The sequence below is a fragment of the Rhea americana genome, unplaced genomic scaffold, assembly GCF_003343005.1.
Source record: "Rhea americana isolate MKP2758 unplaced genomic scaffold, rheAme1 scaffold_58, whole genome shotgun sequence".
Classification (NCBI taxonomy): Eukaryota; Metazoa; Chordata; class Aves; order Rheiformes; family Rheidae; genus Rhea; species Rhea americana.
Window position 1 is genome coordinate 2,470,455 of NW_028186734.1, and position 27,940 is coordinate 2,498,394.

The 27,940-nt window shown below is 38.2% G+C and overlaps 1 protein-coding gene across 4 annotated transcripts in view; it reads left to right on the forward strand.

Annotated features, from left to right (window-relative positions):
• The first annotated feature begins 7,500 nt into the window (after nucleotides 1–7,500).
• The window catches only part of MYOM1 (myomesin 1), an 84,007-nt gene continuing 63,567 nt past the window's right edge, over nucleotides 7,501–27,940 (forward strand). For 2 of the 4 annotated variants that reach the window (XM_085319322.1, XM_085319325.1), the window contains exons 1-4: nucleotides 7,501–7,616; nucleotides 11,063–11,554; nucleotides 22,967–23,104; nucleotides 27,320–27,530. In XM_085319322.1, the coding sequence (XP_085175448.1) occupies nucleotides 11,124–11,554; nucleotides 22,967–23,104; nucleotides 27,320–27,530 (780 nt within the window). In that variant the 5' untranslated portion in view covers nucleotides 7,501–7,616; nucleotides 11,063–11,123. The remainder of the gene's footprint in view (nucleotides 7,617–11,062; nucleotides 11,555–22,966; nucleotides 23,105–27,319; nucleotides 27,531–27,940) is intronic. The other 2 variants (XM_085319323.1, XM_085319324.1) reach the window with 1 other exon arrangement.

The window sequence follows — 27,940 nt, forward strand, 5'->3', positions numbered from 1 at the left end:
TCATTAAAGACAAGTGTGATTGAAAAGCACAGCTGAATTTGTGCTAGATTTAGAAATTCWGCTGCTGGTGCATTGTTTTATATAGTATGTCCCTATGGTGTAGGACAAATATAGAACTTGTTCTGTGCAGTCGAGCAATACTAATGTCCTGTGAAGAGCAAAATACTCAAAGGAGAGACAAGAAAAAGAGCACAGAATAATAAGACAAAACTTCTATAAAAGAATATGAAATATAAACCGAAGTGTTCTCATTATGATGCTGAATTCTAATACTGTGGATAGGATACGTCGCTGATGGTTACAGATTGGAAAATTTCTCAGATTCCTATGATTTGGAAATGTGAGTGGTGTGGAATTACCATGTCAGTTACCAGGTACAATGGAAGGTGTTTTGCCAGTTGTTAGGTGAGTTTGTTTTGTTAGAAACCAGGAAAGAACTGGAAGTTAGGCACAATCTCAAGGTTCATTCTTTATCCACTGATGACAATGTTTTTGTCTCAACCTACTTGCAACAGTTGGCAATTACTCATCTGTGATAACTGCCAGCAGAGTTCCTCCGACTTGCGCTTCTTTAGTACTTTAGAAAAGGCACTGGCTGCAAGGACAGAACCCACAGGCGTGATGAAAATCAGTTTTTCCTTTTGCAAACTGTTCTTCCATTATACTGCAGCTGAGTTTTCTTTCAGATTCCACATCAAATTATTTTCTTTTTGTGCCAGACTAATCATTGATTTCTTTTTGAATAAAAGATTCTTAAAAATGATTTTAAAATATTTTTTAATGTGTACTCATAGTCTTCCTGCATCTTCTTCCAAAGTGATACAAAAATAATTCCTTATAGGCCAATATTTAGAAGCATTTTCTTTAAAAAAAAAGTTAACTTTTTTTTTTTTNCGAATGAAAATGAAAATGGATTAAATGGATTCAATCTTAAACATAAAAGGAACTCCAGGCTGGCTGAGACAACCATAACAGGTAGTACACAGAAAAGATTTGGTGTAGGAAATAAGAATCAACAAAAAATTAAGACTCATAAACAAAAGTGAAATAAAGTAATATTTAAAATATAAAATGTCTAGAAGATGTGACATACCATATCTTAAATATAAAATAGTGTTTCTTTTGGGACCACATCAGCATATGGAAGATTTTTGACAAATGACTTCACATAAGAAGCTTGAATTCTCTGGAGAAAGCTTCTGTCTCCAGTTACCAAAACTGTACTGTGATTTATGCAAAGCAGTAGTAACCATCATCAAAGTTATGGGGAAAAAAAAGTGCAAGAGAATGTTTCTACTTACCAATTTGCAAATTCTGAATAATTTTATATTAAATATGCCCATCAAGTTTTCACGCAAATATAAAATCTTCATACAATTTCCACCCATAGAGATTCAGCAGAGACAATAAGTAGAAGAGATGCAAAGTAGGTGGTATGAAATAATAAACAGATTTTTAACAGAAAGATTTTTAGCTTAATTGGACAATGATTTGTTTTCAACATCCAGTTAAAATAACTGAAGCACGAAATGAAAAATAGTGCAGATGATAAGCTAAGTTCATATAACACACCAGGCTGTACACTAAACTGTGCTCCAGCTGGTGCTTTACATAACAAAAATGGTCAGTATATCACTCATTTCTGGAAGCAATGACCTGCCAAATTAGGATATATCTCAGCTATTTTAAGGCCTTGGCTAAGGTTGCAGAAATCGAGCTACTGGGATAACATTTACTTGTTTAATTGCATGCAGATTCGTAATATTATAAATGAGAAAAAATAACTACTTTTGTGCTTTATTTCTAAGGCCAAATTACAATGACAAATATCTTGCCACACCTTATGTCAAACCATGATCAGCAGCATCAGTGAGCAGAAGAGTGGTTTGAAATGAACCATTGAACGAACTTGGGAGGTGAGCAGTAAACGAGTCAAGATTTTAAGAACAGCGCAACAAACGGAGGTGACGAGCAGATAATCCACAGTGTGTCCACATCCAGGTAAAGACATTTGCTGGGTACCGAGAAAAGTAATGGAAAGTGCAAATGTAATCAGACACACAGGGACAGAATTAAGGCTGTATAAGCGTAATCTTGATTGATAGCACTGTTTTAGGTATGCAATTTTCTATTTTTGTTGCTTTCTTTGCTGAGATGGTATTTGATTCATTATGTGCAGTTGCACTATGCCTTACTGTAAAATATCATTTGCATTTTAACACCTTACTGACTTCAGACACTTGCTGAAAAAAAAATAATTAAGGATATGTCCACACAGCTGTCACCTAGGGATGTATCTAAAAGAACTTTAAACTGACAAGCTGAATTTCTGCTAGCAGTACATCTGTAGCAGAACAGAGATCAAGGCTGACTGCAAAACTCACCCTAAATTGATTAGCTCAGTAAGTAGCAAGGAAAAGGTCTTATGCTGAGCTTTATGTTGCCAGAGCTACACCATCACTGATGCTGGATCTAGCTAGTTTAAAACTGGCACGGACAAATCTACACTCTGGGGTAGCGGTTATCAGGAAAAAGCTATTATGCTTTCCAAATCAGCTGCTTGGGGAGGCAGAGAAGGATATTTTGATAGCTAGAAGCCACCCCTTGCTTTGCATCCCCCTTTACCCTAGGTACCTGTCCCCCATTAAGTCCCCCACTTCTGGTCACAAAATTATCTATTCTTTAGCAATGAATCTGTAGTCCTTTTCCTTGGGAGCCAAAGCAGCCAATGGAACATATCTACTGCCCGTATGGTATATGTCTCTCACCCTGCCTTGCTGCAGCTTAAATGGTGGAAATACTGAAAGGGGTGCAGATAACACATCTGGGAATAGCTGTTTTTCACTGCTGGTATACACAAGAACAGTACTTCACAGGAGTCTTTCTGAAATTTAGTGTGGCTAAATGACTTGGAAGAGTTGGGTTTGCTATATTAAGATTTGCATTTTGTCACTGCTGTTGTATAGTCTTATATATATGTGTGTGCATGTGTAGGTATATGTATATATTTATATTTATATAAACTTATAAAACTGCTGAATTCTGAATTCCAGTGATTAGAAATCAGGCAGTGGTTCTCTGCTCCTTTTCAAACACCCCTTTCTGGAGGAAGACTGCTGTCACCATGCTGGTGAAAAACTCCTGAAGGGGTTTTCAAAGGAAGAGACACGTACACACTAATAGGACACTGACATCTGGTAGGAAGCCAGGAATAAGCTATATAATGAAGAATACAGATAGGAACTAATAACTGGCAAATAAGAAGGCTATTACTTTGTATTATTGTATTAGTGGCTTAAATCTGTAAGAATGATGATATCTACAGTTCATTTTCTTTGTAATGAAGTCGTGCAGTTTAGAGATGAATGCAAGAGACAGCAAAGTCACTATTTAAGATAGTGACAAAAAAGTTGCTGAATGATAAATGAAGTGACAAGTATGTAAATAATCTGGCCAAACTACATACTTCATGTTTTAAAGTATTTTAGTTGGTTCTAAAACCAATATAATTAAATAGCAGGAGCTATTTTCAGGAGCAGGAGCAAATACTTTTATCAGTCATGTCCTCTAGGTTTGAGTTATCTTAATTTGAAACATCTCTTTGGTTCTTTTTGTCCTTCAGCAGTCATCTGTCAAGATACTTTGAACAATCTTTCAAAAATTCTTAATAATTCTTCAGAAATGGCTGATCTATGAACATCTGTTGCTGCTGCTCTACTGGGATAGAAAACTGTAAGACAACTCAAGAAAATCAAGTTGTTTGCTTCTTGGTTAGGGAATAAAGACATACTTATTACCTAAAATATTAGTAAGCTGATATTCCAGGGTGATTCAGAAATGTCTCTAGTGAGGTATTGATAAATTCTGTATGTCATCACAATTGCAAAGAAATTCCCCCCTATATAGCTGAAATGTATATATCCAACAGTAATGACAACTGAGGAGCTGTCTGGTGCCAGTCTGTGCAGTGCAATGATATATCTTCAGCATCTGGGATTTTGGCTGTGCCTAACTGAACCTATACAAAGATAAAATAGGTCTGTTTCCTGATGGATTTCCATTTCATGTTGTCATTTGTGTCTGTGTAATGTAGATGTAAATTGAGATATACGGAAGCAATTTTTAAGCCTGTCTTGTCCTAATTTCCTGCAGGTATATACATCACAAGCAAGGCAAGAGGGAATCAAGTCCCAGGACTGCATCTCTCAGGTCAGAGTCTGTTATTTTTTCTTGAGAACGGTACTTGGAGATTTTTAGTTATGTCTCCCTGAGCAGTGATGCATCTTGAGTATTTTTGGACAAACTTGCCATGACAGTATGTGCATACAACACAAGAATTTTAAAAGATACAAAAAGCTACCTACAGTTATCCCAAATTTTTAGGCAGAATAGCCTCAGACTTCTGTCTGAAAAAAACATAATGTAAATACATGTGTTCATTGGTTCTGTGAGCCTCATTACTATAATTCCCTTCATTATGGGGCCATGATACAATAAGTCACCAGTTCCAAAGCAGCAGCTGGCTTACAGACACATAGTAGGTCAAAGAGTAACATAGTATTTTGTGCAAGAATTCCTCCATTCTCCTGCTGGCAAATACTTCTGAAAAATGAAAAACCAATCTATGCACCAATGGTCAATAACTTGCAAGACTTCTAGTAAAATTTTGCTTTAAAACAAATTTTGAAGAAAGAATTACCAAAGTATTGGAGAAAAATAGAAATTTGAATGGAATGTGCACAATAAGAATAAATCACATAACCTATCAAGAGCAGGAGAAATAGAAATAAGAACAGATCAAATAACTATCTTTTTTATTAACGTGATAAATAATTTTCTAAACAACAGAAATGCAACTGATTTAATCCATCTGGATTTGATGTTATGCCACCTGGAAAACTTCTAGCTAAGATGGAGGATTTGTACCAGAAGTGTAAGGCAGACAAGCAAATGACTAGAAGAGCATTCCTCCCCTAGAGAGGGGAGGAATCAGGTGGAAAGATTTTACTAGGAAAGGGATAGTCTTGGGGCCGAGTTATTTAATATTTTTGCTGGTAACCTTAGTAGAAAAATAGGAAGGTGCTAATGTAATTTGCTAATTACATAATATTGAGATGCATCCACCATGCAAAGAAAGATTAGAATATGACATAGGAAGAGATAGATGGTGAGACGGGGAATAATAAAGAGATAAAATTTAGTAGTGCAAAGTGTAAGGTCATAAAATGTAAGATGTCATAAGATTTCCTCAGCTGGAAATGACAGAAGAGAAAAAAGACCTGAAGACATTAATCAGTCAGGATGATAGTGAGTCACTATATGTATATGTGAAAAAAGCAAAAGCAATTCTGAAAGCTATCATTTGGGATTCTTCCAGTGGAGACAGAGATGTGTCACAGTACAAGAGTAACACTCTCTAATGAAATTTCCTCTGGAGTACTGTGTATGGCTCAGGTCATCTGTAGGGTAATAGAAAGATGAATTCAAACAGGAACAGGCACAAAGAAGGATTAGTAAATGAACAACAAAATGAGAAGAGAAAAGGAGCTATTTATTTAGCTCAGCAAAACAAAAAGATGAGGGAGCATTCTTGCTCTCAAAATATATTCAGGATAATAAGCATCAGGAAGGGAAAAGAGACAAACAAATAGGCAATGGTGGCACAAGGTTAGATAGTTCTAACTGATCGGGAATACATTTAGGTTTGAAATGAGGCATTTCCTAGCAATCAAAGGTGTGAAGCAGCAGTGATGAGGAGGAAAAAAATCTTTATTTTTCAGGTGAGTTTTGCTAAATTTTTGAAGTAATGATTTTTCATCCCTGTTCATCATGGCAGACAGCGAGGAGAGCAGACTGGTCTCCTATATGAGCATTGGCAGTGGGGAATCTGGAACTGGAGATGAGGCAGTAACTGCAGTGTCGATTCAGCACTGATAGTGAAAAACTCACATGGATGTTGGTTCATTTCACATCTAATTTATTTTCCCCTACTTCTACACACTAAAATAAAATCTAAGGAATATCTTTCATGTTTAACAGTTGTTTTCATCTTGGAATAAAGCAAGCAAAGAGAGGCATAGAATCACAGGCTGGCCCAGGGAAAGAAAAGGTTATACTAAGGTTACAGCTTTTCAATTGCAGGTTTGGCCAATGCATATGGCTGTCCAATTTTTTACTGACCATATCTTTGTGCCAGGGAGCAAGGACCAAAAGCCTATATGGTTGATCTAAGCTAGCAGTTGCCAGTGCAGGAGATGAGGAGCCATGTGAACTTACTCCATGGTGCAGCATGAGGCAGGAAGTAGCAGCTGCCCAGGGAACAAGTAGCTAGTGACAGGTTCCTGAAGTGTCGGGGCAAAGAGATTTTAGGTGGAATTAAGGAAGCTGAGGTGAAGAAGAGGATACTAGCTAGACACTATACAGAAGAGACTCCTAATCATGGATCTAATCCAGACCTTCCACTGCCACTTCCACTCAAAAGGTGGAAAAATTGAGGAAAAATCCTCAGATGAGGATGATGATCTGGAAAGTTTTCAGCTGTGTTGCATGGTGGGTGGAAAACAACTAAGAACTGAGAATTAGGATTAACACCTCTCTCAATGCAAATATGCAAAAAAGTGGACTAATCATTTGTATTGAATATTAAATGTACAGAAGAAAATATATTTTTACAATAAAGTCATAGTGCATTCCACATGTTAAAGACTGTTTGCAAGTGACAGAAATTATTCTACTGTWATATTCAGCAATAAGGATCATACATTTCTGTGTCAAACTGCTGTGGCTGAAATGAAAGAAGAAGAAAAATCCGCTTAAGTAAGTATCCCTGCTGTGGCAGAGATAATACTGTTTAGAGTTTAGAAAAGATTTTTGACTCTTAGGGCTGCATTGTTTGTATTTACTTATATGCCTCATGAGGTCATCTGCTTAATTTAGTATTTTATCTTAAATAAGATGATAAAAATGTAACACTGTCAATGAAATAAGGTACATTTTTATTTAACAGTAACACTGTATGGCTTTGTAGAGTTTTGCTGCAAACTACTTCTCTATGTTGCTTGTCATTTAGCTGAAATAAGTACATGCTACATGCACCATGGCTTGGCATAATGAGATAAGAATCCATAAAAAACTCATAATCTTGCACCATGGCAAGGTCAAAGTAGAGATGGATCTTTCCTACTTCTGGTTCATGACGCATTACATTTTCTTTTTTCTCTCCTAAATCTGACATAACTGAGAAAAAATCCTATCAATAATTATGGATTAGAATGCAGATTTTATACTGAATGCAATAAAGATACTTAAACGGGAGAACTGAGTTTGAAGCTGTTGTCATCATGTGTTTGCATAGTGACAGCACAGGGTGTCTTTATCTGTCTCTGTCTCTCTCCCTCTTCGATGCTATATTTAACAGCTTCCTGGCCATAAAAGGTCTGGACGGGGGCTCTGGCATTCCACTGACTACAAGCATTATTTTTATTCTGGACCTTAAAGTCTAGTCCAGTCCTTAGCCCTGGTCCTGACTACCTCTTTGCTGGATTGGCCTTTGCTGTGTTTTTCTGTTTTTTGTCCACTTCAGAACTATCCCGCTTGTTACTGTTCGTTTGGTCCTGGTAAGTGTTCCTTTACAACAGAAGAATGTCCATGTTTGGCTATTTTTATTTTGAATCTGTAGTGCCAAATTGATAATAGCTCCCAGTAATCTTCTCAACTCAGCAGTTGCTTGAGGGAGTTGTGGAACTGAATTGAAGAAATCTGAAGGTTGAGACAAAGCAAAATAGTGCATGAGTTCACTTACTATCAACTCAGCTATCCTTGCAGATTGTTACAATACTCTCAAATGAAGCCTGAGCTACTGAGATATAGGAGGACTCGGTTGTATTAGTTCTTTGGCTTAGGGAACGTGTAAATGGGGTGTCTTGTGATTTGTAAAGCAAATGAAATGGTATTGACTGAACTGAAGGAAATCTTACTTTTTTTCTGCTTATAAGCTTTTCTGTTTTTTTTTTTCTATTTTCTATCTCACTATTTTCACTAACAGATTGATTAGTTTTTTAAAGAATTACACGGACTGCAAAACAGTGCAAGAGATAATGCCCATAAAATCATGTCCTATAACATGTATTTACAGCCTACAAACAAGTACAGAACTGTCTGCCTGCTTAGTTGTCATTTTGAAAATTCAGTCCAATAGCTGGTAACAATGGCTCCAAAAAATGAACTTGCAAGTAGTTAAGGCCACTAACATTTTTAAGCCAGGCTCTGCAAATATGAAAACCTACACAGATCTCAAGAGGGAGTGCTACCTTTATATTAAGGGGGCTGACTAGTGGACAACACAGCAATAGGTACAGATAGTATGAATTTATATAAAACTTGATGGGAGCCAATTCCATAATCAGACAGTACTTTGAATGGGAGCAAAATCCTTTGAAGGTTCAGAGTTTCTTGTCATTTCCAAAAATGTATACCTATATCTGATCAGACTAGTGTAGCTGATCCTTACCAGTGAACTATGCTAGATGTCTCAGAGGAAATACAAAACACTCATAGTGTAAAAATATCTATGAAAAGAGTTTCCTCTGATATCACATGAGTAACAGTTGGCCTTTGATTTGAACCAGGGGAGTTGGCTTCATGTTCAGCTCATACTTTAGTGTCTTAGCTCTTACTTATATAAATGCATAATCCTTTTGTGAACCCTACTTGTAGTTTTTTGGAGCAATAGTGAGGTGCAGAGCTTTTGTGGTTGGAAGAAAAAGATTACCTTTATACATTTTAAATATATTGACTTTAAATCCACTGATTCTTCTTTGCCCTTGTAATATATAAATAGAAATGCCTCATTTAACTTATCTTTAATATACAATACATGCACTGCTTTCTGCTTTTGGATCAGTTTCCTTACTTTGAAGACTTAAGTTGTGGAAATTCCTGAGCCACAGAGACTGTATGGCTGTTAGCAATGTAGCTGTTAGTATCCATGATGAATTTACCCACTCTTGCAAAAAAAAAAAAGCTGGTGAAGATGAAGAGAAGCAATTGTAGTGCTTTACAAAAGGAAAATAGAATGTGCTCGTGTTCTTTTCCTTTCTGTGTGTAGAATGAATCATTTGTAGGATTTAATTTTGCTTAGCAGGCATCACACTGGCTTACAGTCCTTAAACCTAACTCTGTGGAGCTGGTAGAGAAAGTGATGAAGAAAAATGGAGAAAAGTTATAAACATAGGGAAATTAAGAGGAACTGCATACTACTGGAAGCCAACAAAGTGAAACAAAAAAATACACAAAATATAGATAGATGTTAGAAAAAAGGATTCTTTACAGACTCATTGAGTTTGCTAGACTTATGTGCAAAAGTGCGATTAGGAGAAATAAGGGAATTAAAGTGAAGCATTAGTTTTCATCACAGAGAACAATGGACTAACGCTTTCTCCTGTTCCTCATCCTTCTTCAGGTAAAGATAGAGTAAATAGATAAACTGGTCTCCTTGAATTCATAGATCTGCTATGGTCAGGTTATCAGCAACTTCTTTTATATACTTAAGGACTTCTGAATAATTTCTCCATTTACTGTTAACTTTCTGCAAACTGAGAGATCAGCTCTATTATCAGTCAAAAAGCAGTTCATGGAGCTTGAGTGAGTCCTGAAATTTATTAAAGTCAAAACTGTTTTTTTTATATATATATATATATATATAAATAATTTATCTTAGTCTGCAGGAGTACTGATTAATCATCAAAGAAAATAGACTGAAATTGTTTGAATTTCTACCAGAACCAACTATTAAAGTTGAAATCTTAGCAGCATAAAGACTAGGGACAAAATTCTTAATTTCCATGAAATGCAAATTATACGCTAGCTCTTTAAATGTGTTTTATATCACAATATCAGATAAGCAGTTTCATTAGCATGAATAAAAACAGATGTAGAACAAGTTCCATATTGTTGTGACTGATGCAAAAAAACAGCAACAGCACCTCTCTCTATTGTTTTTGGATCTTCTCTATACTTTCCTAAAAGTTCCTTTACTGTAGCTCATTTCTGTTCATAGTCATGTGGCCTCTTCACTGAAAGTCCCATCCATCTTGTAAGCCTAATCACCAATAGGAGAAAGAAATGTTATTATGTTATTATTATAAATGGAATTAGCATAGACAAATTTTCATGTCAGAGAGGAAGATACTGGCTTTAACAACAACAGCAAAACAAAAGAATAACAAAATAAAGATTGGATTGCCAGTTAAGAAGCCAAAGGGGAATCCTTCCTGCATTTTGAAAGGAGAACTACCTCTCATCCAATCAAATTTCCTAATATGAGACACTGCAAGATAATCTATTGATGACTGTGCAAAGTAAAACCCAAATGGGGATACCACCTGGAGGAAGCTTCTTGAAGATTTTGAACATGCATTTCTAGGTTAAAAAGAGGGTTGTTCGGACTGATAAACTTGATAGTACTTTAATCAGTGCATACAGACTGTATTCCTGATTGAACTGTAAAAGTATGCTAAACCCTTTTAAATGAATGTCTAGCATCAAATAGAAAATAATAATATGTTTACCCCAACAGTGACATCCTTCTCAATCCTACTGCTTTTAAGTCACTCTTAAAATATTAAACTGAATATTAAAAGATATCTGAAAATTGAATTGCTAAAATGATTGAAATGTTTGTATATTTTCACTTAACAAAAATATTTTCATTATCTCTGAATAAGCTGAATACATAAAATTTCATTAGTTGGCGGTAATGACTGCAGAAGTTGAGCGCATAAAACTTCAGTAGTTTGCAATAACTGGGAGACCACAGTAAACTACAAATAAGCAGACACAGTAGTGTGAGGTTTTCTGCTCCTGACAAATGCTATATGAGCTTCTTGAAACCTAAATAGGAATCTAACTTAAAGTCTAAGAAGCACCATAACCTTGTATTTGTTGTATTTGACTTTTAAAGTTTTATTTTTTATTAGCTTTTGTTAAGTTTTGCATTATATGTATGCTAACTCAGAAATCTCTTTGACTTCAGTCTTCATCTGTTTGATCTGTTCTCTTTCAGACACTATCCTGTTATTTTTATATTCAGAAAAGCGCAGTAAAAGCTAAATTACAAGACACTCATGATGTCTTTACCTTTCTATCAAAGACACCATGAGCATTATGACCGTGCATACCGCCACAAAGCACTGCAGTCCACTGTAAGCCAGTACCAAAAGGAAGCAAAAAGCAAATCTGCTGTCTATGCTCAAGGATCTACGGCTTACAGTAGAGGCTCTGCTGCCTATCGCCATGCATCTGCAGCAGACTACAGCCTTGAGTCTTCAGCAGCGTATAGTCATGACTCTTCAGCCCATGCCCTTGAGTCGGCAGCCTACAGCTATGGATCTACAGCCTATGACCATCACTCTACCGCACAGAGCAAACGATCTGCTGCCTACAGTCTTGACTCTGAATCTCTCAGTAGGAGCTCAGCTGCCTATAGTCATGGATCTGAATCAGTCAATAAGCTGGCTGCAGCCTATAGACTGGGAGCTGAAGCCTACAGTCTTGGGTAAGTAAATCTATCTTTGAAACAATATTCCAGAACAGTTTGCCCATGATCTCCCATTGAAATCAATGGCAAAACGCTCCTCTACCAAGCAGAAATAAGCTCTGTAACTTGGTGTTAATATGTTTTTCAGACTTAGTGTTTTCATTTGGTTCTGGGACTAGGAAGAGCTCTGGTTAGCTCAGCTTGTTGGAGCATGTCTATGCTCCAAACCAATTAGTCATGAGCCAAATATCATCTGAAGTTGTTTAGCCGTATCAGCACATCTCAAGCTAATAAACAGTGCTGAGATGGCTTTCATTTTGGAATTGTCTCTTATCTGGTCAGGTTGGAACAGTAGAAGAAATTAGGACTGTTGATACAAGTTTAAGCTGACATGTCCATATAACGTTAAACAATTTTTCTTTGGCATAATGGTTTCCTCAAGAAATTGAGTTTTTTTCTCTGTAAATTGATTGAGGCATACTATTTTCAAAGCAAGAATACTGTGAAGTGTTCTTGCACTAGAAGAATAGCTATGCTGTTTTCATTTAAACAAGATGATGAAATATTGCTTGAACAGTTACATCTGTATACACTGATATATTAGATATCATAGCTTCCTATTACTTTTATGAATCTCAAAGGTTTATAGAAATTAGGGTAGCATTAAAGTAAGATTAGAGTAGTTGTTAGCAATAGAAGAAACAATCAGCTAATTATAGCCAAAACCATCTGCTCTCTGATATATTAATATAAAATTTAGAGTATTATCAGCAGAATCAATCAAGCCTTTTCCACCAGAAAATGTGTATTTTGGAAACTAAAGATCCTTGAAGGATAAAGATGTAATTTTGGCCAAAATCACTGAGAAAAAGACTACCTGTGCCACAGCAAGCAATGCTTCATGTTTACAGCCTTCATTTAGCTTCCATGAAGTTCAGGATCAAGTCTCTATCTGTGAGCATCTGTTCAAGAATTTGAACCTCTGAGCTCAGATGAATGACTTCACTACTTGTCTATCTTCAGCTGGATAGTATTCAGTCTTTGCTGTTGAACTTATCTCACTTGTGTAGATAATTAACAACTGAGTGGAATAGCAAGTGAGGCTCATCCTATAATCTGCTGATGCAGGGACACCAGCTGGAGATGGTGGGACTGAGTGTTAGGTTTCTAAAGAGCGCCCACGAAGAGAAGGTATCCCAAATTGCTGCTGTGCTCTGGTGATGCAGCCATGCATCCATCACTAGCCCTAACTCTCACTCTTCTTGTAGAAAATTCTGAACATTCCTGTAAGAAATTGAAACGTTTCTTGAAATTGAAAAAAATGATTGTGAAGATAATTGCTTTTAAGACCGAGTTACAAACAGTTCAGTGACTCTTGTTGTCAGATAAGTTTCTTCTGAAACACCTATCTTCTCACGAAAAACTCTAACCTCAGCAAAGTAATATCAAAGGAAATAAAATTGCTCAGTGCACTGAAGTTGTACTGGGAGAGAACATACAACATTTCCAAGTTTTCTGAAGGGTTTTTTTTGAGATAATAGCTTTTATTTTAAAGTAGCATTTTGTGCTACTTTCTAACCTCACAGTAGTTGCCAACAGATCTCACATACTGTTCTGGCAGTCACAGGTAAGAATATCTCAGCAATAACTTCTTATTTTCTGTGAGCTTGTCCTTGTGCTGGAGATGAGGGAAATTCAATGCTGCTGTGGAAGTACTCAGGAGAGTAGATCTACCAGATGTAAATCTCTTTTGCACAAAACATAACTAGTACATGGGAGAATATGGTTCTGAATGATAAACTAAGTATTCGGTTTAAGTTTATGGTTAATTTGTCCTCTTCAGTTTATATTTACTTGGTTTTTAAAGGATCTGCTTAGTGCTGATGTTGGTACATTTTGCAAGAGGTAGAAGTAGAATAAATACTGTATTGCTAATTATGGTGTAAATGCAAAGTTATTCTTTCAGGCTCATACTATCTTCCCACACCCAAAACACTTCAAGATACAATATGGTGATGAAAAGTCTTACAAAAACAAATTTGTTTCTGGCAAATCAAAGACTTTCTTATTTCATCTTTATGAAAGGAATAGTATTTAAAAAAATTAAATAATTTCTTCAAACACTTTCAATCTTCAAAAAGTAGAATAATCTAATCTTGATTATTGCACAATAGTGGATTTTAAATCCAAATCTACATTTGTGTATAATGAATATAGAATTGTGGATAGTCTGTTAAGTCCCATGTGAAAAATACACTATTCAACAAGTCACTTGTTTTTATAATCTAATGTAGCTTCTATTAGACTTCACTGTCCTTAGAGAATTTAAGTCTCATCCTTTTCTTTCACCTTACAGAAAAGAACGTTCATATATGGACAGGGTTGATATTCAGTTAGAGTGATGTAAGGAATTTATCCTGGGAGAACTAGGCAATCTGCAAGATCTTGTTCTGATCTTGATGCTCTGAGAGTGGAGCCTCACCTGAGCAGAAAATTTACTTGGGACGTTCAGAGAATTGACAGCTTGAAGGGGCTGGAGCTTGCTTTATCATGAGCACAGAAAAGGCTTATTTGGAAATGAGCTGTCCTTTTCCCCATTTCAAGTCTACTTGTCAGACCATGGCTGCTCAAAGAAGTAAAATGAAAGGAATGAAAGCTGCCAAAATCAAGAGCAAGTATGGAGGATTTCAGCTTTCGCAATTACAGTTTGCCAAAGCTGTAAAAGCCTGGCTCATAAAGGAAAGAAAATCTTATCAGGTAAAGTTTGCCACTTTACATCTAGCCCTCAGTACCAGCTCACAGGACAGTCTCCAGCCATAGCTGCTCGTTTTGCCTCTGCTGAGACATGTGAAGTTAGGGTTGCTCCCCCCACTAAGCAACACACAGCGTTTAGGGGAGGAGTAGCAGCTCTCTCGCAGAAACAGCGGTTGAGGTGCCTCGTCCTCTGGCCTGGCCATCTCCGGCAGCTGTGAGTGCAGGCACATTGGCTTCTCGGTACGGTGCTGCCCCAGCGATGCCCCTTGCTTTTCTGTCTCCCATTCCTGCGGCAGAGTCAGGCCCAGTTCTGCCTTCTTGTGATGGCATTGTTCAATTTTCCATACTCTTCCGAGAAGCTTTGAGGCAGGTCTGCCAGATCTGCTTATAACGCTACTGGCCTGTCAAATGGGAGTGCTAGAAACCCACTTCCSTCTTCCCTTGAAAGTTCAGGAACTGAAGCCTATGCTCAAACTTTCATTGCTTTTCCATGCRGTATTTTCCTGGTTGAGAGCAGCTGCTAATCGCATCTAAAGCTAATTGTGTCACAGACTGTTTATCTGCCAGCAAGTTGCTTAGAGAGAAAATGCAGGTTATTGATGTAATTCAGGCATTTATGCTTATCTGTAGGCCAGGGAAAAAGGCAAACAAGACAAGGACATGATTCAGGCAAACTAAGCAGAGGTGTCTTATTAACCTTGAATTAATCAGCCTGCCAGATAGTAAGAATGAAAGCTGTTCCAAGTAAAATATTGCAGCTAGGATCAGGATGGGGCTGAGTAAAAAATACACTTTAAGGCTGTAAGAAACATGAGAAGGGAAATGCATGATCTTGAGATCCCTATTGGCACTGCTCGTCCTTTGGTTTACTATGGGTGTGGATTTAAAAGAAACAGGAAAAGCAAATGTCCCACAGAAGCATGGAAATTGTTTTAATGAGCCCTACTTCATAGAAGTAATTACCCTTTAAAAATTTTTTTGATGATTGATAGAAGCTGTGTTAGGGAACAGTGTGATTGTTGCTAGCAATATTGCCTGGGCCTGTGACAAATCTGTCAGCATCTTGAATGTAGTCACAGGAGAGTGCTCCTCATCTTTAGAAGCTGGCTTTAAAGAGCTCTCTTGTGAAAGTACTTTTTCTTTTTTTCTCTATGCTTGGTTTGCCGATGCTCTCTCTCCTCTTTCAAGTGTCTAAGTTCAGTTATTGCAAATTAGACAAGAAGCAGCTGGAAACAGAGCTGGAAAATGCATCTTAGCTAATGGAGCACCTCCGGCAGGCASAGCTGGGACTATCATTGTGTGCACCAAATTCATTCCTTTCTGTTGCCAGAATAAAGTGTGAAAAAATAACAAAAGCTTGCTAAGGACAGGATATGTGATCTTCCAGATRTGTAAATGAGCTTCCAGATGCCTTCTTGTATTGGAGCTGAATAACTAAGGATTAGGACACTGTGGTCTGTTCGTAGAGCACCTTTCTACATCAGCTGCGTGCAGGCTTCCTTTGTGCAGGGTGGGAAGCCTGCCCCTTCAGGCAGAGAAACTAGGGCACTGCCAACAGACTAAGGAGATTTATTTCTGAGAATATGACATCAAAGCAAAATCTTTGCTTGGGAGATTCAGAGGCCCTGCAYGATGATGTTACATTTAAGTCCCCTATTGGACTGGAGGAGAAATCTTGATTTATCTTATCAATGTGTATAAGTACCTGAAGGGAGGGTGTCAAGGGGATAGGGCTAAACTCTTTTCAGTTGTCCCATGCGAAAGGACAAGAGGCAATGTGCAAAAACTGAACCACAGGAAGTTCCACCTGAATGTGAGGGGGAATTTCTTCACTGTGAGAGTGGCAGAGCACTGGAACAGGTTGCCCAGAGAGGTTGTGGAGTCTCCTTCTCTGGAGATAATTCAAAGCCCGCCTGGATGCAACCCTGTCTAACATGCTGTAGGTGACCCTGCTTGAGGAGGGGGCTGGACTAGATGATCTCCAGAGGTCCCTTCCAATCTTAYCAGTTCTGTGATTCTGTGATTCTGTGAAAAGTTAATAGYAATGTAACGGCTGTCTGTATTTTACATCTCTATGGGACGATATTTATTCCTGTAGATAGTCATCCCACTCCCATTTCACTTCATAAATTCAGTAACAATTGGGAGATTAAGAAAATGCTGACATTGTATTTTAACATGCTGAAAACCACCAAGAAATGAGAATGCTGAGCGTGGGTCACCAACCTTGATAAGGCAGTACAGATAGTATCCGACCTGGAAAAAACATACATACGCTAGCTGGGCAGATCAAATGAGGCTGAAAGCTGTTAAAAGGTCATGGTACCATTCCTCCCTGTGAAATTGGAGAGCACTAATAGCTGCTCCGCTCTCCTCTGGGGAGATTCTGTTCCACATATCAGGTAAAAGGTTGGAACATTTTAAAATAAAGGGCAAGATTTTAGAATCTGGTTCAAGAAAGTAGAGTCCTTCTTTAGGYGACCTAAATAATGACTGTAGGCAGGATTTGGGTTTCATATTGCACAGGAAGAAGTAGGAATGACAGACAATGAACATAGGAAAATAAACCTCGTGGTAAAAGTAATGGCCAATTTGCTTTCGTATGCAACAGCTCAGCTCATTTGAATATGCATTCATACTAGCCTCCATAAAGGTCACCCTGCGTGGAAGCAACTGATATGAGGATTTGGAAAGGAGAAACATTTTCAACCACTTCAAATGTATTTGGTCTAGCTCTGCGTTTATGCAGCACAATTTTGAAAAGAWTTCTGGAGTTACTCTGGATAGTTCTCTGAAAAAACCTGCTGGATGCTCTGATGTGATCACAAAGCAGTTAGAAATTTAGTAAAAGATGTGAAAGAAAGTGAAAATAAAACAAAGAATACTCTGTCAGTGCATTAATCTAAGGTATGCTCGTAGCTGCAATACTGGGCGCAACTCTGATCATCTCAGCCAAAAAGGACAATCTGAAACTAGAAAGGATCAGAGACCAGCCAGGAGGGTTGCTGGAGGCCTGGAATACCTTCCTTTTAGAGAGGCTAAGATACTAGGACCTTGGAAGGGAAGCAAATTTGTAGATGTAGTGAAAAATGTGCAAGAAGGTGAATAGGAAACAATTTACTGTTTTTTGCACACAGCAGCAGGTGAGCATRAAAGAAATTATGAGGTAGCAGATTTAAAATAAGTTCAAAAGAAAGTACCCTCTTCATAAATAAATAAACTGTAAGCTCACTACTAGAGCATATTGTGACCATTCAAAAAAATGAGTAGGTCCAATAGTGGCTATTAAATATGTGATCAGGATGAAGCCTGTAGCTCAGGTTGTCCCTAGGCCCTTGCTTGAAACTGGAAGGATTTATCAAGGGAAATATTTTTTTCTTCACACGCCCTCTTTTTACTTGTTCTTGCCCATTGCTGCAAAAGGAAACTGGTCTAAAAGCACCCTTGGACTTACCTAATATAACTGTTCTCATGATGGTCTTGCTTAGTTTGGTCACATTTTGGAAAGAGGTAAACTGGTCATTGAGTAACCAGGTCACTGGTTATTGAGGTAAACTGGTCAGGCTGTCTGAGAACAACAGATTGTTATGGGATCCACATGGATCCATTATTTGATTCACAGTCACCATCTGTATTCCTGATAGCTGGGTGCTCTCTMTTACATACCGCTGGAAAGTATTGGGAATATTCCTTGTTCTTAGAAGAGAGCACAAAAACTCTTACTGTAGCTGCCCCTTCRAGAGAAAGAAAAAGAGAGAAAAAGGTGTATAGAAAGGTACTTTTCTGGTCCTGGGCACATACACAATGGCTGATCGTTGTGTTAGCCAAAGAATGCAATAACATGAAGGATCCAGGAATACAGAAAATAATTAGAGCTTTCTAGGTGGTTGCAGCAAAATGTGAAAGTCTCGATTCTATTTCTGTTTCAGAGGCTCCATTGAGGTGGAGATCCATGGCATTAAACTGAAGAATTTGGGTGACTTTTCAATAATGCAAGCTATGGAAGGAATAAAAAGAAAAAAAAAAAAAAGAGAGAGAGAGAGATTCAGGTTCAAATATTTGGAGTGTTTAATAAAAAATGGAGACTGGAACAATTTATTTTCTCCTTTTCAAATAATTTTAGAGTTAAAGCTCTCTTAAAGAGAAAACATGTAGAAAAGATAGCAACAAAAGGCTGAGGGTGAAAGAATCTGCTATAYAGACTCTCTATTAATTCCCTAAATGGCTGTATAATCTGGAAAGCTGAAAAACTAGGTGCTAGTCAAGAAAGTAATATTCAATATTGATTTGTCATCCAAGTTCTGCTTTAGGAATGAAGAGCAKGCTTGGATTTAATAGTACTGAAAACAGCTGAACTGAGATTTTTACCATGTTTAGTCTACTTCCATGAAAATAGAAATTTCTTAACATTTAGACTGAGGTCCAAATGATGCTGTGATTCTTCTAGATCTGGAAACAACCAGGAATCAAATGGATTCCTAAAGAATTCAGTTTGAAACYACATGGAAATTTGAAGGCATTCAGATTCAGAATTCCTGTTTTGTCCCATTTTAAAATAGAACAAGAATAAAAATCATCAACTAAGAACTTCAGTTCTTTACAAAACATTGTTCATTTATGAAAACTAATTAAAATACTTTGTGTTTAATGTTTCTCCCCACTTACTTGATGTGTCTCAATGCATTTGTGGTTGGATGTAGTGATCGTACAATATCATTCCCAAACCTAGGARTGATGCCCTTGTATATCCTGCTTCGCACTATCTCTTCCCTTTCCTTATTACTCTGCTTAGGCTGTTCCTAAGTGTTTTATGCTTGGATTTCTGTCTCTAGAACTGGCTCCACTTCCTTTGGACTCCCTTCCTGGCTGTCTTTAGGCAGTGCCTGGCATCATACCCAAGAGCAAAAAGCTTCTCTCTCCTATAGACTCAGGATGTGCTTCGACTTACCCATCACTGCCTGCGATGGGTAGCCATGGTATAGCCTGATTTCTAGTTGTGCAGTGTGTGCCGTAGACCCTATCTCAATGTAGTTTCATTTCAGGATGAGGAGGAAGGAAGAACTGGTGCACGTTTGCTTTCCCTTGGGTATGGAGTGTTTCTTGGCTGTGGTGCTGTGTGTAGAGTGACAGTTGCTGCAACGCAGGCACCCAGGAAGCACGAAAGAGATGGCTACCTCASTGCAATGCTGAGGCAAGCCAAATATAGTCGTGTCTAATGAGAATGGGACTTGGCAGAAAGGAAGGGAAATTCTTAATGACAGTGCTGAGAATGGCAGAACAGAGATATTAGGGCTGAAGGCCTGAGGCAGGAGTAGATATGAAGTTTAGATCACAGAATCACAGAATGGTTGAGGTTGGAAGGGACTTCTGGAGATCATCTCGTCCCACTCCCCTGCTCTAGAAAGGTCACCTAGAGCACGTTGCACAGGATCGTGTCCAGGCGGGCCTTGAATATCTCCAGAGAAGGAGACTCCACAACCTCTCCAGGCAACTTGTTCTARTGCTCTGTCACTCTCACAGTGAAGTTCTTCCTYGTGTTCAGACAGAACTTCCTGTGCTTCAATTTGTGCCCGTTGCCTCTTGTGCTGTTGCTTAGCATCACTGAAAAGAATCAGGCCCCMTTCTCTTGACATCCTTCCTTAAGATATTTGTAGATATTGATAAGATCCCCTCTCAGTCTTCTTCCTCCAGGCTAAACAAGCCCAGCTCTTGCAGCCTTTCCTCATAAGAGGAAAGGCTTCAGTCCTCTAATCATCTTTGTAGCCCTRTGCTGGACTCTTTCCAGTAGTTCTGTATCCTTTTGTACTGGGGAGCCCAAAATTGGACACGGTACTCGAGATGAGGCCTCTCCAAGGCTGAATACAAGGGCAGGATCACCTCCCTCGACCTGCTGACAATGGTCTTCCTAATGCACCCCAGGATACCATTGGCCTTCTTGGCTACAAGGGCATATTGCTGGCTCATGGTTAATTTGTCCACCAGCATGCCCAGGTTGTTCTCTGCAGAGCTGCTTTCCAGCAGGTTATCTCTCAACCTGAACTGGTGCGTGGGGTTATTCCTCCCTAGATGCAGGACCTTGCACTTGCTCTTGTTGAACTTCGTGAGGTTCCTCTCTGCCCAACTCTCCAGCTTCTCCAGGTCTCTCTGAATGRCAGCACAGCCCTCTGGTGGGTGTATCAGCCACTCCTCCCAGCTTGRTATCATCAGCAGATTTGCTGAGGAGACACTTTGTCCCTTCATCCAGGTCATTGATGAATAAGTTAAACAAGACTGGACCCAGTACTGACTCCTGGAGGACACTGCTAGCTACGGGCCTCCAACTAGACTGCATGGTTGATGACAGCCCTCTGAGTTCTGCCTTTCAGCCATTTCTCAATCCGCCTCACTGTCCACTCATCTGTCCTGCACTTCCTGAGCTTACCTATGAGGATGTTATGGGAGACAGTGTTGAAAGCCTTGCTGAAGTCAAGGTACACAACGTCCACTGCTCTTMCCTCATCTACCCAGCCAGTCATTCCATCASAGAAGGCTATCAGATGGGTTRAGCAGGATTTTCCCTTGGTGAATCCATGCTGACTACTCCTGATCACCTTCTTTTCCTCCATATGCCTGGAGGTGACATCCAGAATGGGCTGTTCCATCACCTTTCCAGGGATGGAGGTGAGGCTGCCTGGCCTGTAATTTCCTAGGTCCTCCTTCTTGCTCTTTTTGAAGACTGGAGTGACACTGACTTTCTTCCAGTCCTCAGGCACCTCTCCTGTTCTCTATGACATTTCAAAGATGATGGAGAGTGGCCTAACAATAACATCCACAGTAACAATAACAGCAATAAGAGCACTCGTGAGTGCATCCCATAGGGGCCCATGGATTTGTGGGTGTCAGGTTTGYTTAAATGATCTCTAACCCAGTCCTCCTTCAGCAGGTGAAAATCTTCCTTTCTTCAGACTTTCTTGTCTCCAGGCTGTGGGATTCCAGAGGCCTGCCCTTAGCAGTAAAGGCATTCAGCAACTCTGCCTTCTCTGGTGCAGATTCAGTGTGATTCAGTAACTCTGCCTTCATCAAGATGCAGGAGGAAATATAAGGGAACTGGAGGGAGAAGGAGAATAGATGAAAGCAAGAAAGTCATTTAGAAAGCTAGGGGATGGGAGACTGATTTAACAGGAGCTGGGATACAGGAAGAGTACTCAGGCTGAGCAAAGGAACAGGCATAAATAAATGAAGGAGAGAGAGATGGAAGAATAAAATTGGAGTTGTATGATCTTACACACGTAGTCCCACATGGATGGAKTATTAATATATATTTTAGAAATTAAATAATCTTCCTTGTAAGACTTGTGTTAGTGCCACCTCTGGAGCTTGGTACTTTTGCAGAACTGCAGCCTAAAGAAAACATCAGCCCAGGTGTATACCTGCAGTCTTACATTACACATGTAAGGGGTCGAATGCTAGTATGAGTCTTAATGATTATGGATATGTTTAGGGCACACTGCATAGAGCTATCACAGTCAGCCACCTGGGGTACTGGAAGAAGGTTTGCCATGTTAGCGTGGTATAGTCTGGCTAACAAGCCTTGCTGAGAAATGTTGTGCCTAATTCTGCTCAGGTGGCTGTACACAGCAGTGCGCTTACGCGATGTAGACAAATCTCCAGTCCAAAAGCAGACTCACATAAAATTTCCCTTGTTGAGTTGGAGATGAAAGGACACTTCAGGGACTTAGAGAAGGCTGACAGCTAGTTAGGCTATTCCAGTTCTAAGAAATAAAACTGTGAATAATGGATGCTGTATCATGTTTGGAAAGAGAAAGGAAGGTATCTGGAGATCTGTTAATATGATTTGTACCCATGTTAAAAATGAACCCAACTATGACTGCCTCAGATGTGTTTGATGGCCTTCAGAAACTTTCCCAAGGTAACGGGGAGGGGAAGTCTTTCTTTTGCTTTGCTTTATTTTCTTTACATTCTCTCTCCATTTATCTGTGCTATATTAAATGACATTATTTCACYCAACTGTGTTTTCCGTGGATGGGGGAGCTCTCCCCCAGGAGAGCAGTGGGAATGGCTACACCAGCTACTGAGCAACATGTTGCCCAATGATTTTTATAGAAAGTTTTAAAAGCATTATCGCTTTGAATGTATTTTCACACTAACATTATTTTGGTTGGGGACCAGATAGTTTCAGAACTTAGATTTGGGAAAGAAGAGGTCACTAATTCAGATACAATCCTCAAAATTACTCAGTGCTCTCAGGGACTGGAAAATATTAGACTGAATTCCACTTCCTATTGGAGAGAACACCTCAGAAATCAATACTGCAGTTAATATCAGTGAGAGTTTGCTGTCTTTCTTACAAAACAGTTTGAGGAACTACCAAAATAGGGTGTACAAATTCTTCAAGTTCCAAATTAAGGAGCAGTGAAATGTGCATTCAAACCAAGTATATTGTTTACTCTCTATACTTAGATGTAATATCAAGGTACATCAGTGTTATGTTTTTAATAATGTTTGTTAAAAGTGCATTTGGTTATGTGTTTAATAACTCTCAAGCCATGGGTATTAAAAATACTATTTTTTTGCTTCTCAATTGTGAGCAAAAATTCATAGCTTTTTAATCTTACTTTCTGAATGTTTTTAACAGTGTATTCTTTTTGAATTTAACAATATCCTTTTTTATTTCAGACTGAAAGATTCCAATATAATGATTGAAGATCAGTCCTATAAGATGAGTCCCAAAGCAAAGAGAGCAAAACAGAGTTTGGTCTCTGAGGACAAAGAGAACAAAGCCATGGACTACTCAGTGCCTATATTCACAGGACAGTATGTTCATTTTCCTTTTGTCTGGTATCTTATTTCTGATCCTTTATTTACAAATCATAAAATAACAAATCCATTCATCTCTTTACACTCCTGAATCTAAAGGTGAGACAGCAAGAAGTTAACTGAATGGTCCCAAATCAGACACTGAGCAGCATCCCAAGCAAGGACAGATATCTAGATATCTGGCCTTAGTTTCATGCACATGGCCACTTTCTGTGAAACTAAGATATACTTGTAGGTCATGTGCCCTATTTCCTGGGAACTGGCCAGATGTTGTCCACATTATTTATCTTACTATTTGGTTTGAAGACTTGCTCTGTAATTCAGTGTCTCTTACCAAGCATTAAACATAGGGATACTGAAAAAATGTGCTAATGGTTTGTCCTGGCAAAGGAAAAATCTGGAATTAAACCAATTAATTTCCCAAATCCATCATAATGATTCATACTAATCTCATGCRTTTGTGGTATTTGTTGCAAGGTTGCTACTGATGTAATACATTTTACTGCGGCAGTGTCCTAAGTGAAGCTGAATGTGAACTTTRTATGGAAGCTAGAACCAACGCAAGCTAGGAGTCTCCCCTGCTCTTCTGGGGACATGGCATAATGATTTATTATAAGCCTCTGACAGTTCAAGGATAGTTATTTGTTCAGATTAATACATACCAGGGTGTGGCACAGAAGATTAACTCCTGATTGGAGACTAGGAAAAAAAAATCTTGTGCACGTGCAGTTGAACAGAAACCTCTCTTTGATTTGTCTTTCTTCTGCAACAAAGCAGTTTTCATGGGAGGTTTTTAAGCTGTTTCTGGGAGTCAGTGATCTAACATCTACTGCCTAATCAATATACAAGAAACAATGTCATTTCTGCTGTGCATCCGAATGTGTGCCTTAATATGAAATTCTGAGCTCCACCTTGTTAGTGGGAGACATTATTGCTTTTGCCGTTTAAGCATTCTRCTTTTATGATAATACCAAAAGCTTTTCTATTCATTCCTTCCCTCTATCCTGGGGCCATTTTTACTAGTTGTTTCTACAGTTCTGTGTCAGGTTCGTTGTTCTTTGATCCAAACCACACTCAGAAGCATACATTGTCACATTTTTAAACCATTTCTTTGGAGTTTCAGTTTTATCTTCTATGATAAAAATAAATAAATATATCTCATGGAAAACTTGCAGTAACACAGTTTCAAGGCTTCTCACTACCTATGTGCTTCACCTAGAATGTCTGCTTATGTGGCAGTAGATTTGCATTTCTCTGTTATCTGTGTCCCTTGATGACAAACACAACGTTGCTCCCTTTTTCCTGTGTCTGGATTCTGCAACAGTAGAATTTAAACTGTTGGTCGATAGCTGGAAATCATGACTGATGGCTATTACTTCTGGATTTTGGTCTTAGCTTTTATATTAGCTCCTGTGATCCTAACAGGTCATGACCTTCCTTTGCTTTAGTTTACTTTTTGTAAAATGAATCCAGTAATACCTAACTCAGTGTCATGGCGTGTAGCTTTATTTATCTGTGTATGTATGGTGCTTTGGGATCCTACATTAAAAGATACTGTCAGATTCTTACATCATTTTAACTATTCTTCTTACTAATATTGGTGCCAATCTTGCTTTCTCTACATAGCAGCTTGGAAAGTTGTTGTGGTTTTGTGCCACTGGAATGACCCAAACAGTTTTTTGTAATTAGTTTAAAAGTATGAAAAAGACATATAATCATTGTTAGAGTGCCCAACACAACAGGATATTGAAAAGGTTGTGAGGGGTCTGTTTTAGTTTTTTTATTGGCATCATGTTCATGACTACAAGCCATGTTCACGACAGCCAAGACTGGAAGCTGCATACCACATTACTGTCAGACAATTATTTTTGTTTGAAAGATAACAGCTGTGATTCAACCATGTGCATGTTATATATCATTCCCAAATTCTCCTGTGAAACTGATGTGTTGTTTCCCCTGAGCAGATAGCTTTTACAAGGAATAGTTATTTATAAAAGTCAGCACTCCATGCGTTTAACAGAGCTGATAGTCACAGTGCTGGATGACCTTCAGCACTATGTCACTGTTTCCATTATTTGATTCTATTTCAGAGCTTTCAAATTCTGCTGTAAAAATTCCCTCTTTCAGAATATGCAGTCTATATCTACTACCTAGCCTAATCCTTGCAATGAAATTAGGGACAGCTAGCCAGATTTTTAGACAATAAAACACTCAGGACTTGATTTAATGCCATAAGTGCTAAAGATGATTGATACTGGATATGGCTCATGGAACTCTCTACACCCACTGATGAATCTAAGCAGCCTTAGGTTACAGAGTTACAGGTAGCAGATGTCCATCAAATAATATTTTATATTTATCATTTTGGGTTTGATCTTTTTGTCTCTGATAAGTATTTTCCATTGAAACCCCTGAGATTTGTCTGCAGAATCAATTCTTAAATGCCATTGTGTGTTGCTTCTGATACTTTTAATCATTTCAGAGAATATTAACTTTCTCTTTGATTTGTGTAGATTATAACAGGAAGAAACGATTTTTTGTTAACAAATCTAAATATTTAATACTGTTGATCAACAGCATCTAGAGACCAGTACAGTACAGGTATAGGTTGAATCCTGTGTTGGTCTTAGGATCTCATTTGGCCATCAGCTCTCAGAAGATGCTTTATGCCTTGAGAATCAGGTCCATACTATTAAGTTACTGAGATCTTAAGTACCACAATTAAGGAGGAAATAATATCAGCTTGCCTTTAAAAGAAAATGCCGCTGATTCATTTAAACTGAATATAGGTAGCTGCATTCATATTCATTAAACTGAGTTTTCAAAATTGTTTTTTAGAAATCTCTGTCCTATCTCTGCAGCTTCAGTTTGGGCAACTGCTGTGTCTAAGTGAAGAGAACCATCCAGTTGATGCCTGTTAGGATCCTCCTGTTAAAGTAACCTGAGACACAGAAAGTTCAAGACAAAGTCTGAACACAAAAGAAGTCAAAGCTCTATGCTGTTAAATAAGTTTTTTTAGTCTTCTGAGGAATTTTTATGAGTGGTTAATTTTGCAGCATATTCCACTGCTTGACTATCTTGCTTCTCACTAAACTAACATCGTACCACAAAGATAAGGGGCTGTACAGTTAATTTTGGGTTAACTACAAACTTTCCTAAGTGTTGAAGTATGCTATCAAATGCATAATATTACCAATCTTGAAAAAACTGAAAAAAACATTTTTCCTAATCTTTTTCAGATACAGCAGTAGTTAAGTGTGTTACGATAAAATGGTGAGGCTAGCTTAACCACATCTGGAAATAAACAGAGGCTGCTATATCTTAAGTGCTATGGCACTTAATAAGTACTTAAATAAAACCTCTTTTCATTCTGAAATCTTACATTATCCTAAAATAACCAAACTCTGCAGAAAAAATAATACTACTTATCCTTAGTTCAAAGAACTTGCATTATGTATGCACTCCTATAACAGCTATGGTGCCCTGACAGTGTTAAAACAATTTAGCTGCAGTGGTACTTCCACATATGCATGTGAAAATAGGATTGGACCCACTGAAAGTAAAAGTTCTTTGCACAGTCCCTCTCCCTTTGTAGAAAGCCTGAGGGGGATACTGCAAGGAAATAGAAAAATGAAAAATCATTAAATCATTTTTTTCAAAATCATTTGGAAGAACAAGCAGTCTGAAAATGTAAATAGATTGAATTTTCTATGAACAAAGAGAACTTTTATGGTATACTATAATGATAATTTTGTATACATCAAAAATGAGGACTTTGTTGTGCAGCTACAATCTCCTGCCCCCTTTGGTGTTGTTACTACAAATGCCATGGCCTTAAGTCAATAACTGAAATGTAAGCCTGACAGATCTAAAGGTATGCCTTATGCTAGTCACTATAGCAACAGAGATATAGAACTATAGTAGGAGAATCATTGAACTGAAAATGTGCATGACATACTTATCAGGAGAGACACTGCAAGTGGCCGTGACTTCAGACATTGAAATAATCATCATTCTGCAGTACCCTTCTATACTTCTGTTTTGAATATGTGTGAGATTGTTATGGGATAATGATCCCCAAAGTAGACATATATTATGAAAGATTATTGGCCCTTTTATATTCACTGTGGTGGGCTAACTTGATAGACAGCATCAATCGAATGTGTTTTTATCATTTTCCAATGGGATTCTGCTTTCTAAAAATTCTTTCAGTGAAGTGAGTATCAGTGGGATCACAGACACAGAAGAAGAAAGAATCAAAGAAAGTGCTGCATATATTGCCAGAAGGAATCTTTTGGCTAAAGGTGAAGGAGTTAGTGTGAGCAAAGTGGCCACATCAGCTTCTCAAGAAGAACATCATGAAAAAAAATCAAGGAAAGTAGCAATCCGTGAATCTGCTGAACGTGTGGCCTTGAAGAAAACGGTAAAAACATAGAAATGAGTCTTCCTTTGTTTAATATTTGTAAAATGCCTGGCAAAACAGGGCCCTGGTCTACATACACCAGTGGCAACCACAATAATGACAGTAAACAGCAAAATGTATTTTCAATGTCTAAAAGTCAAATTTTACCTTGCTGTTAGGTGGATAAAAAAGTGCCTTGGGTAAGCAGTGGGAACTCTAGTTACACTGGGAGCGAGGGAGGGAGATCGAGACAGGGGAACAGTATTTTGTTGAGCCAAAACCTATCTAAATGGCACAGCATCATTTTCCTGAATGATGAGGCACTTGCTAGGCAACATTTCTCAATAAGAGGGTGATGGCTGTTTTATGGACTGGGAACAACTTTGTCCAAAATATTTAACGGAGAATTTGAATCACAGTATGTAAGTTAT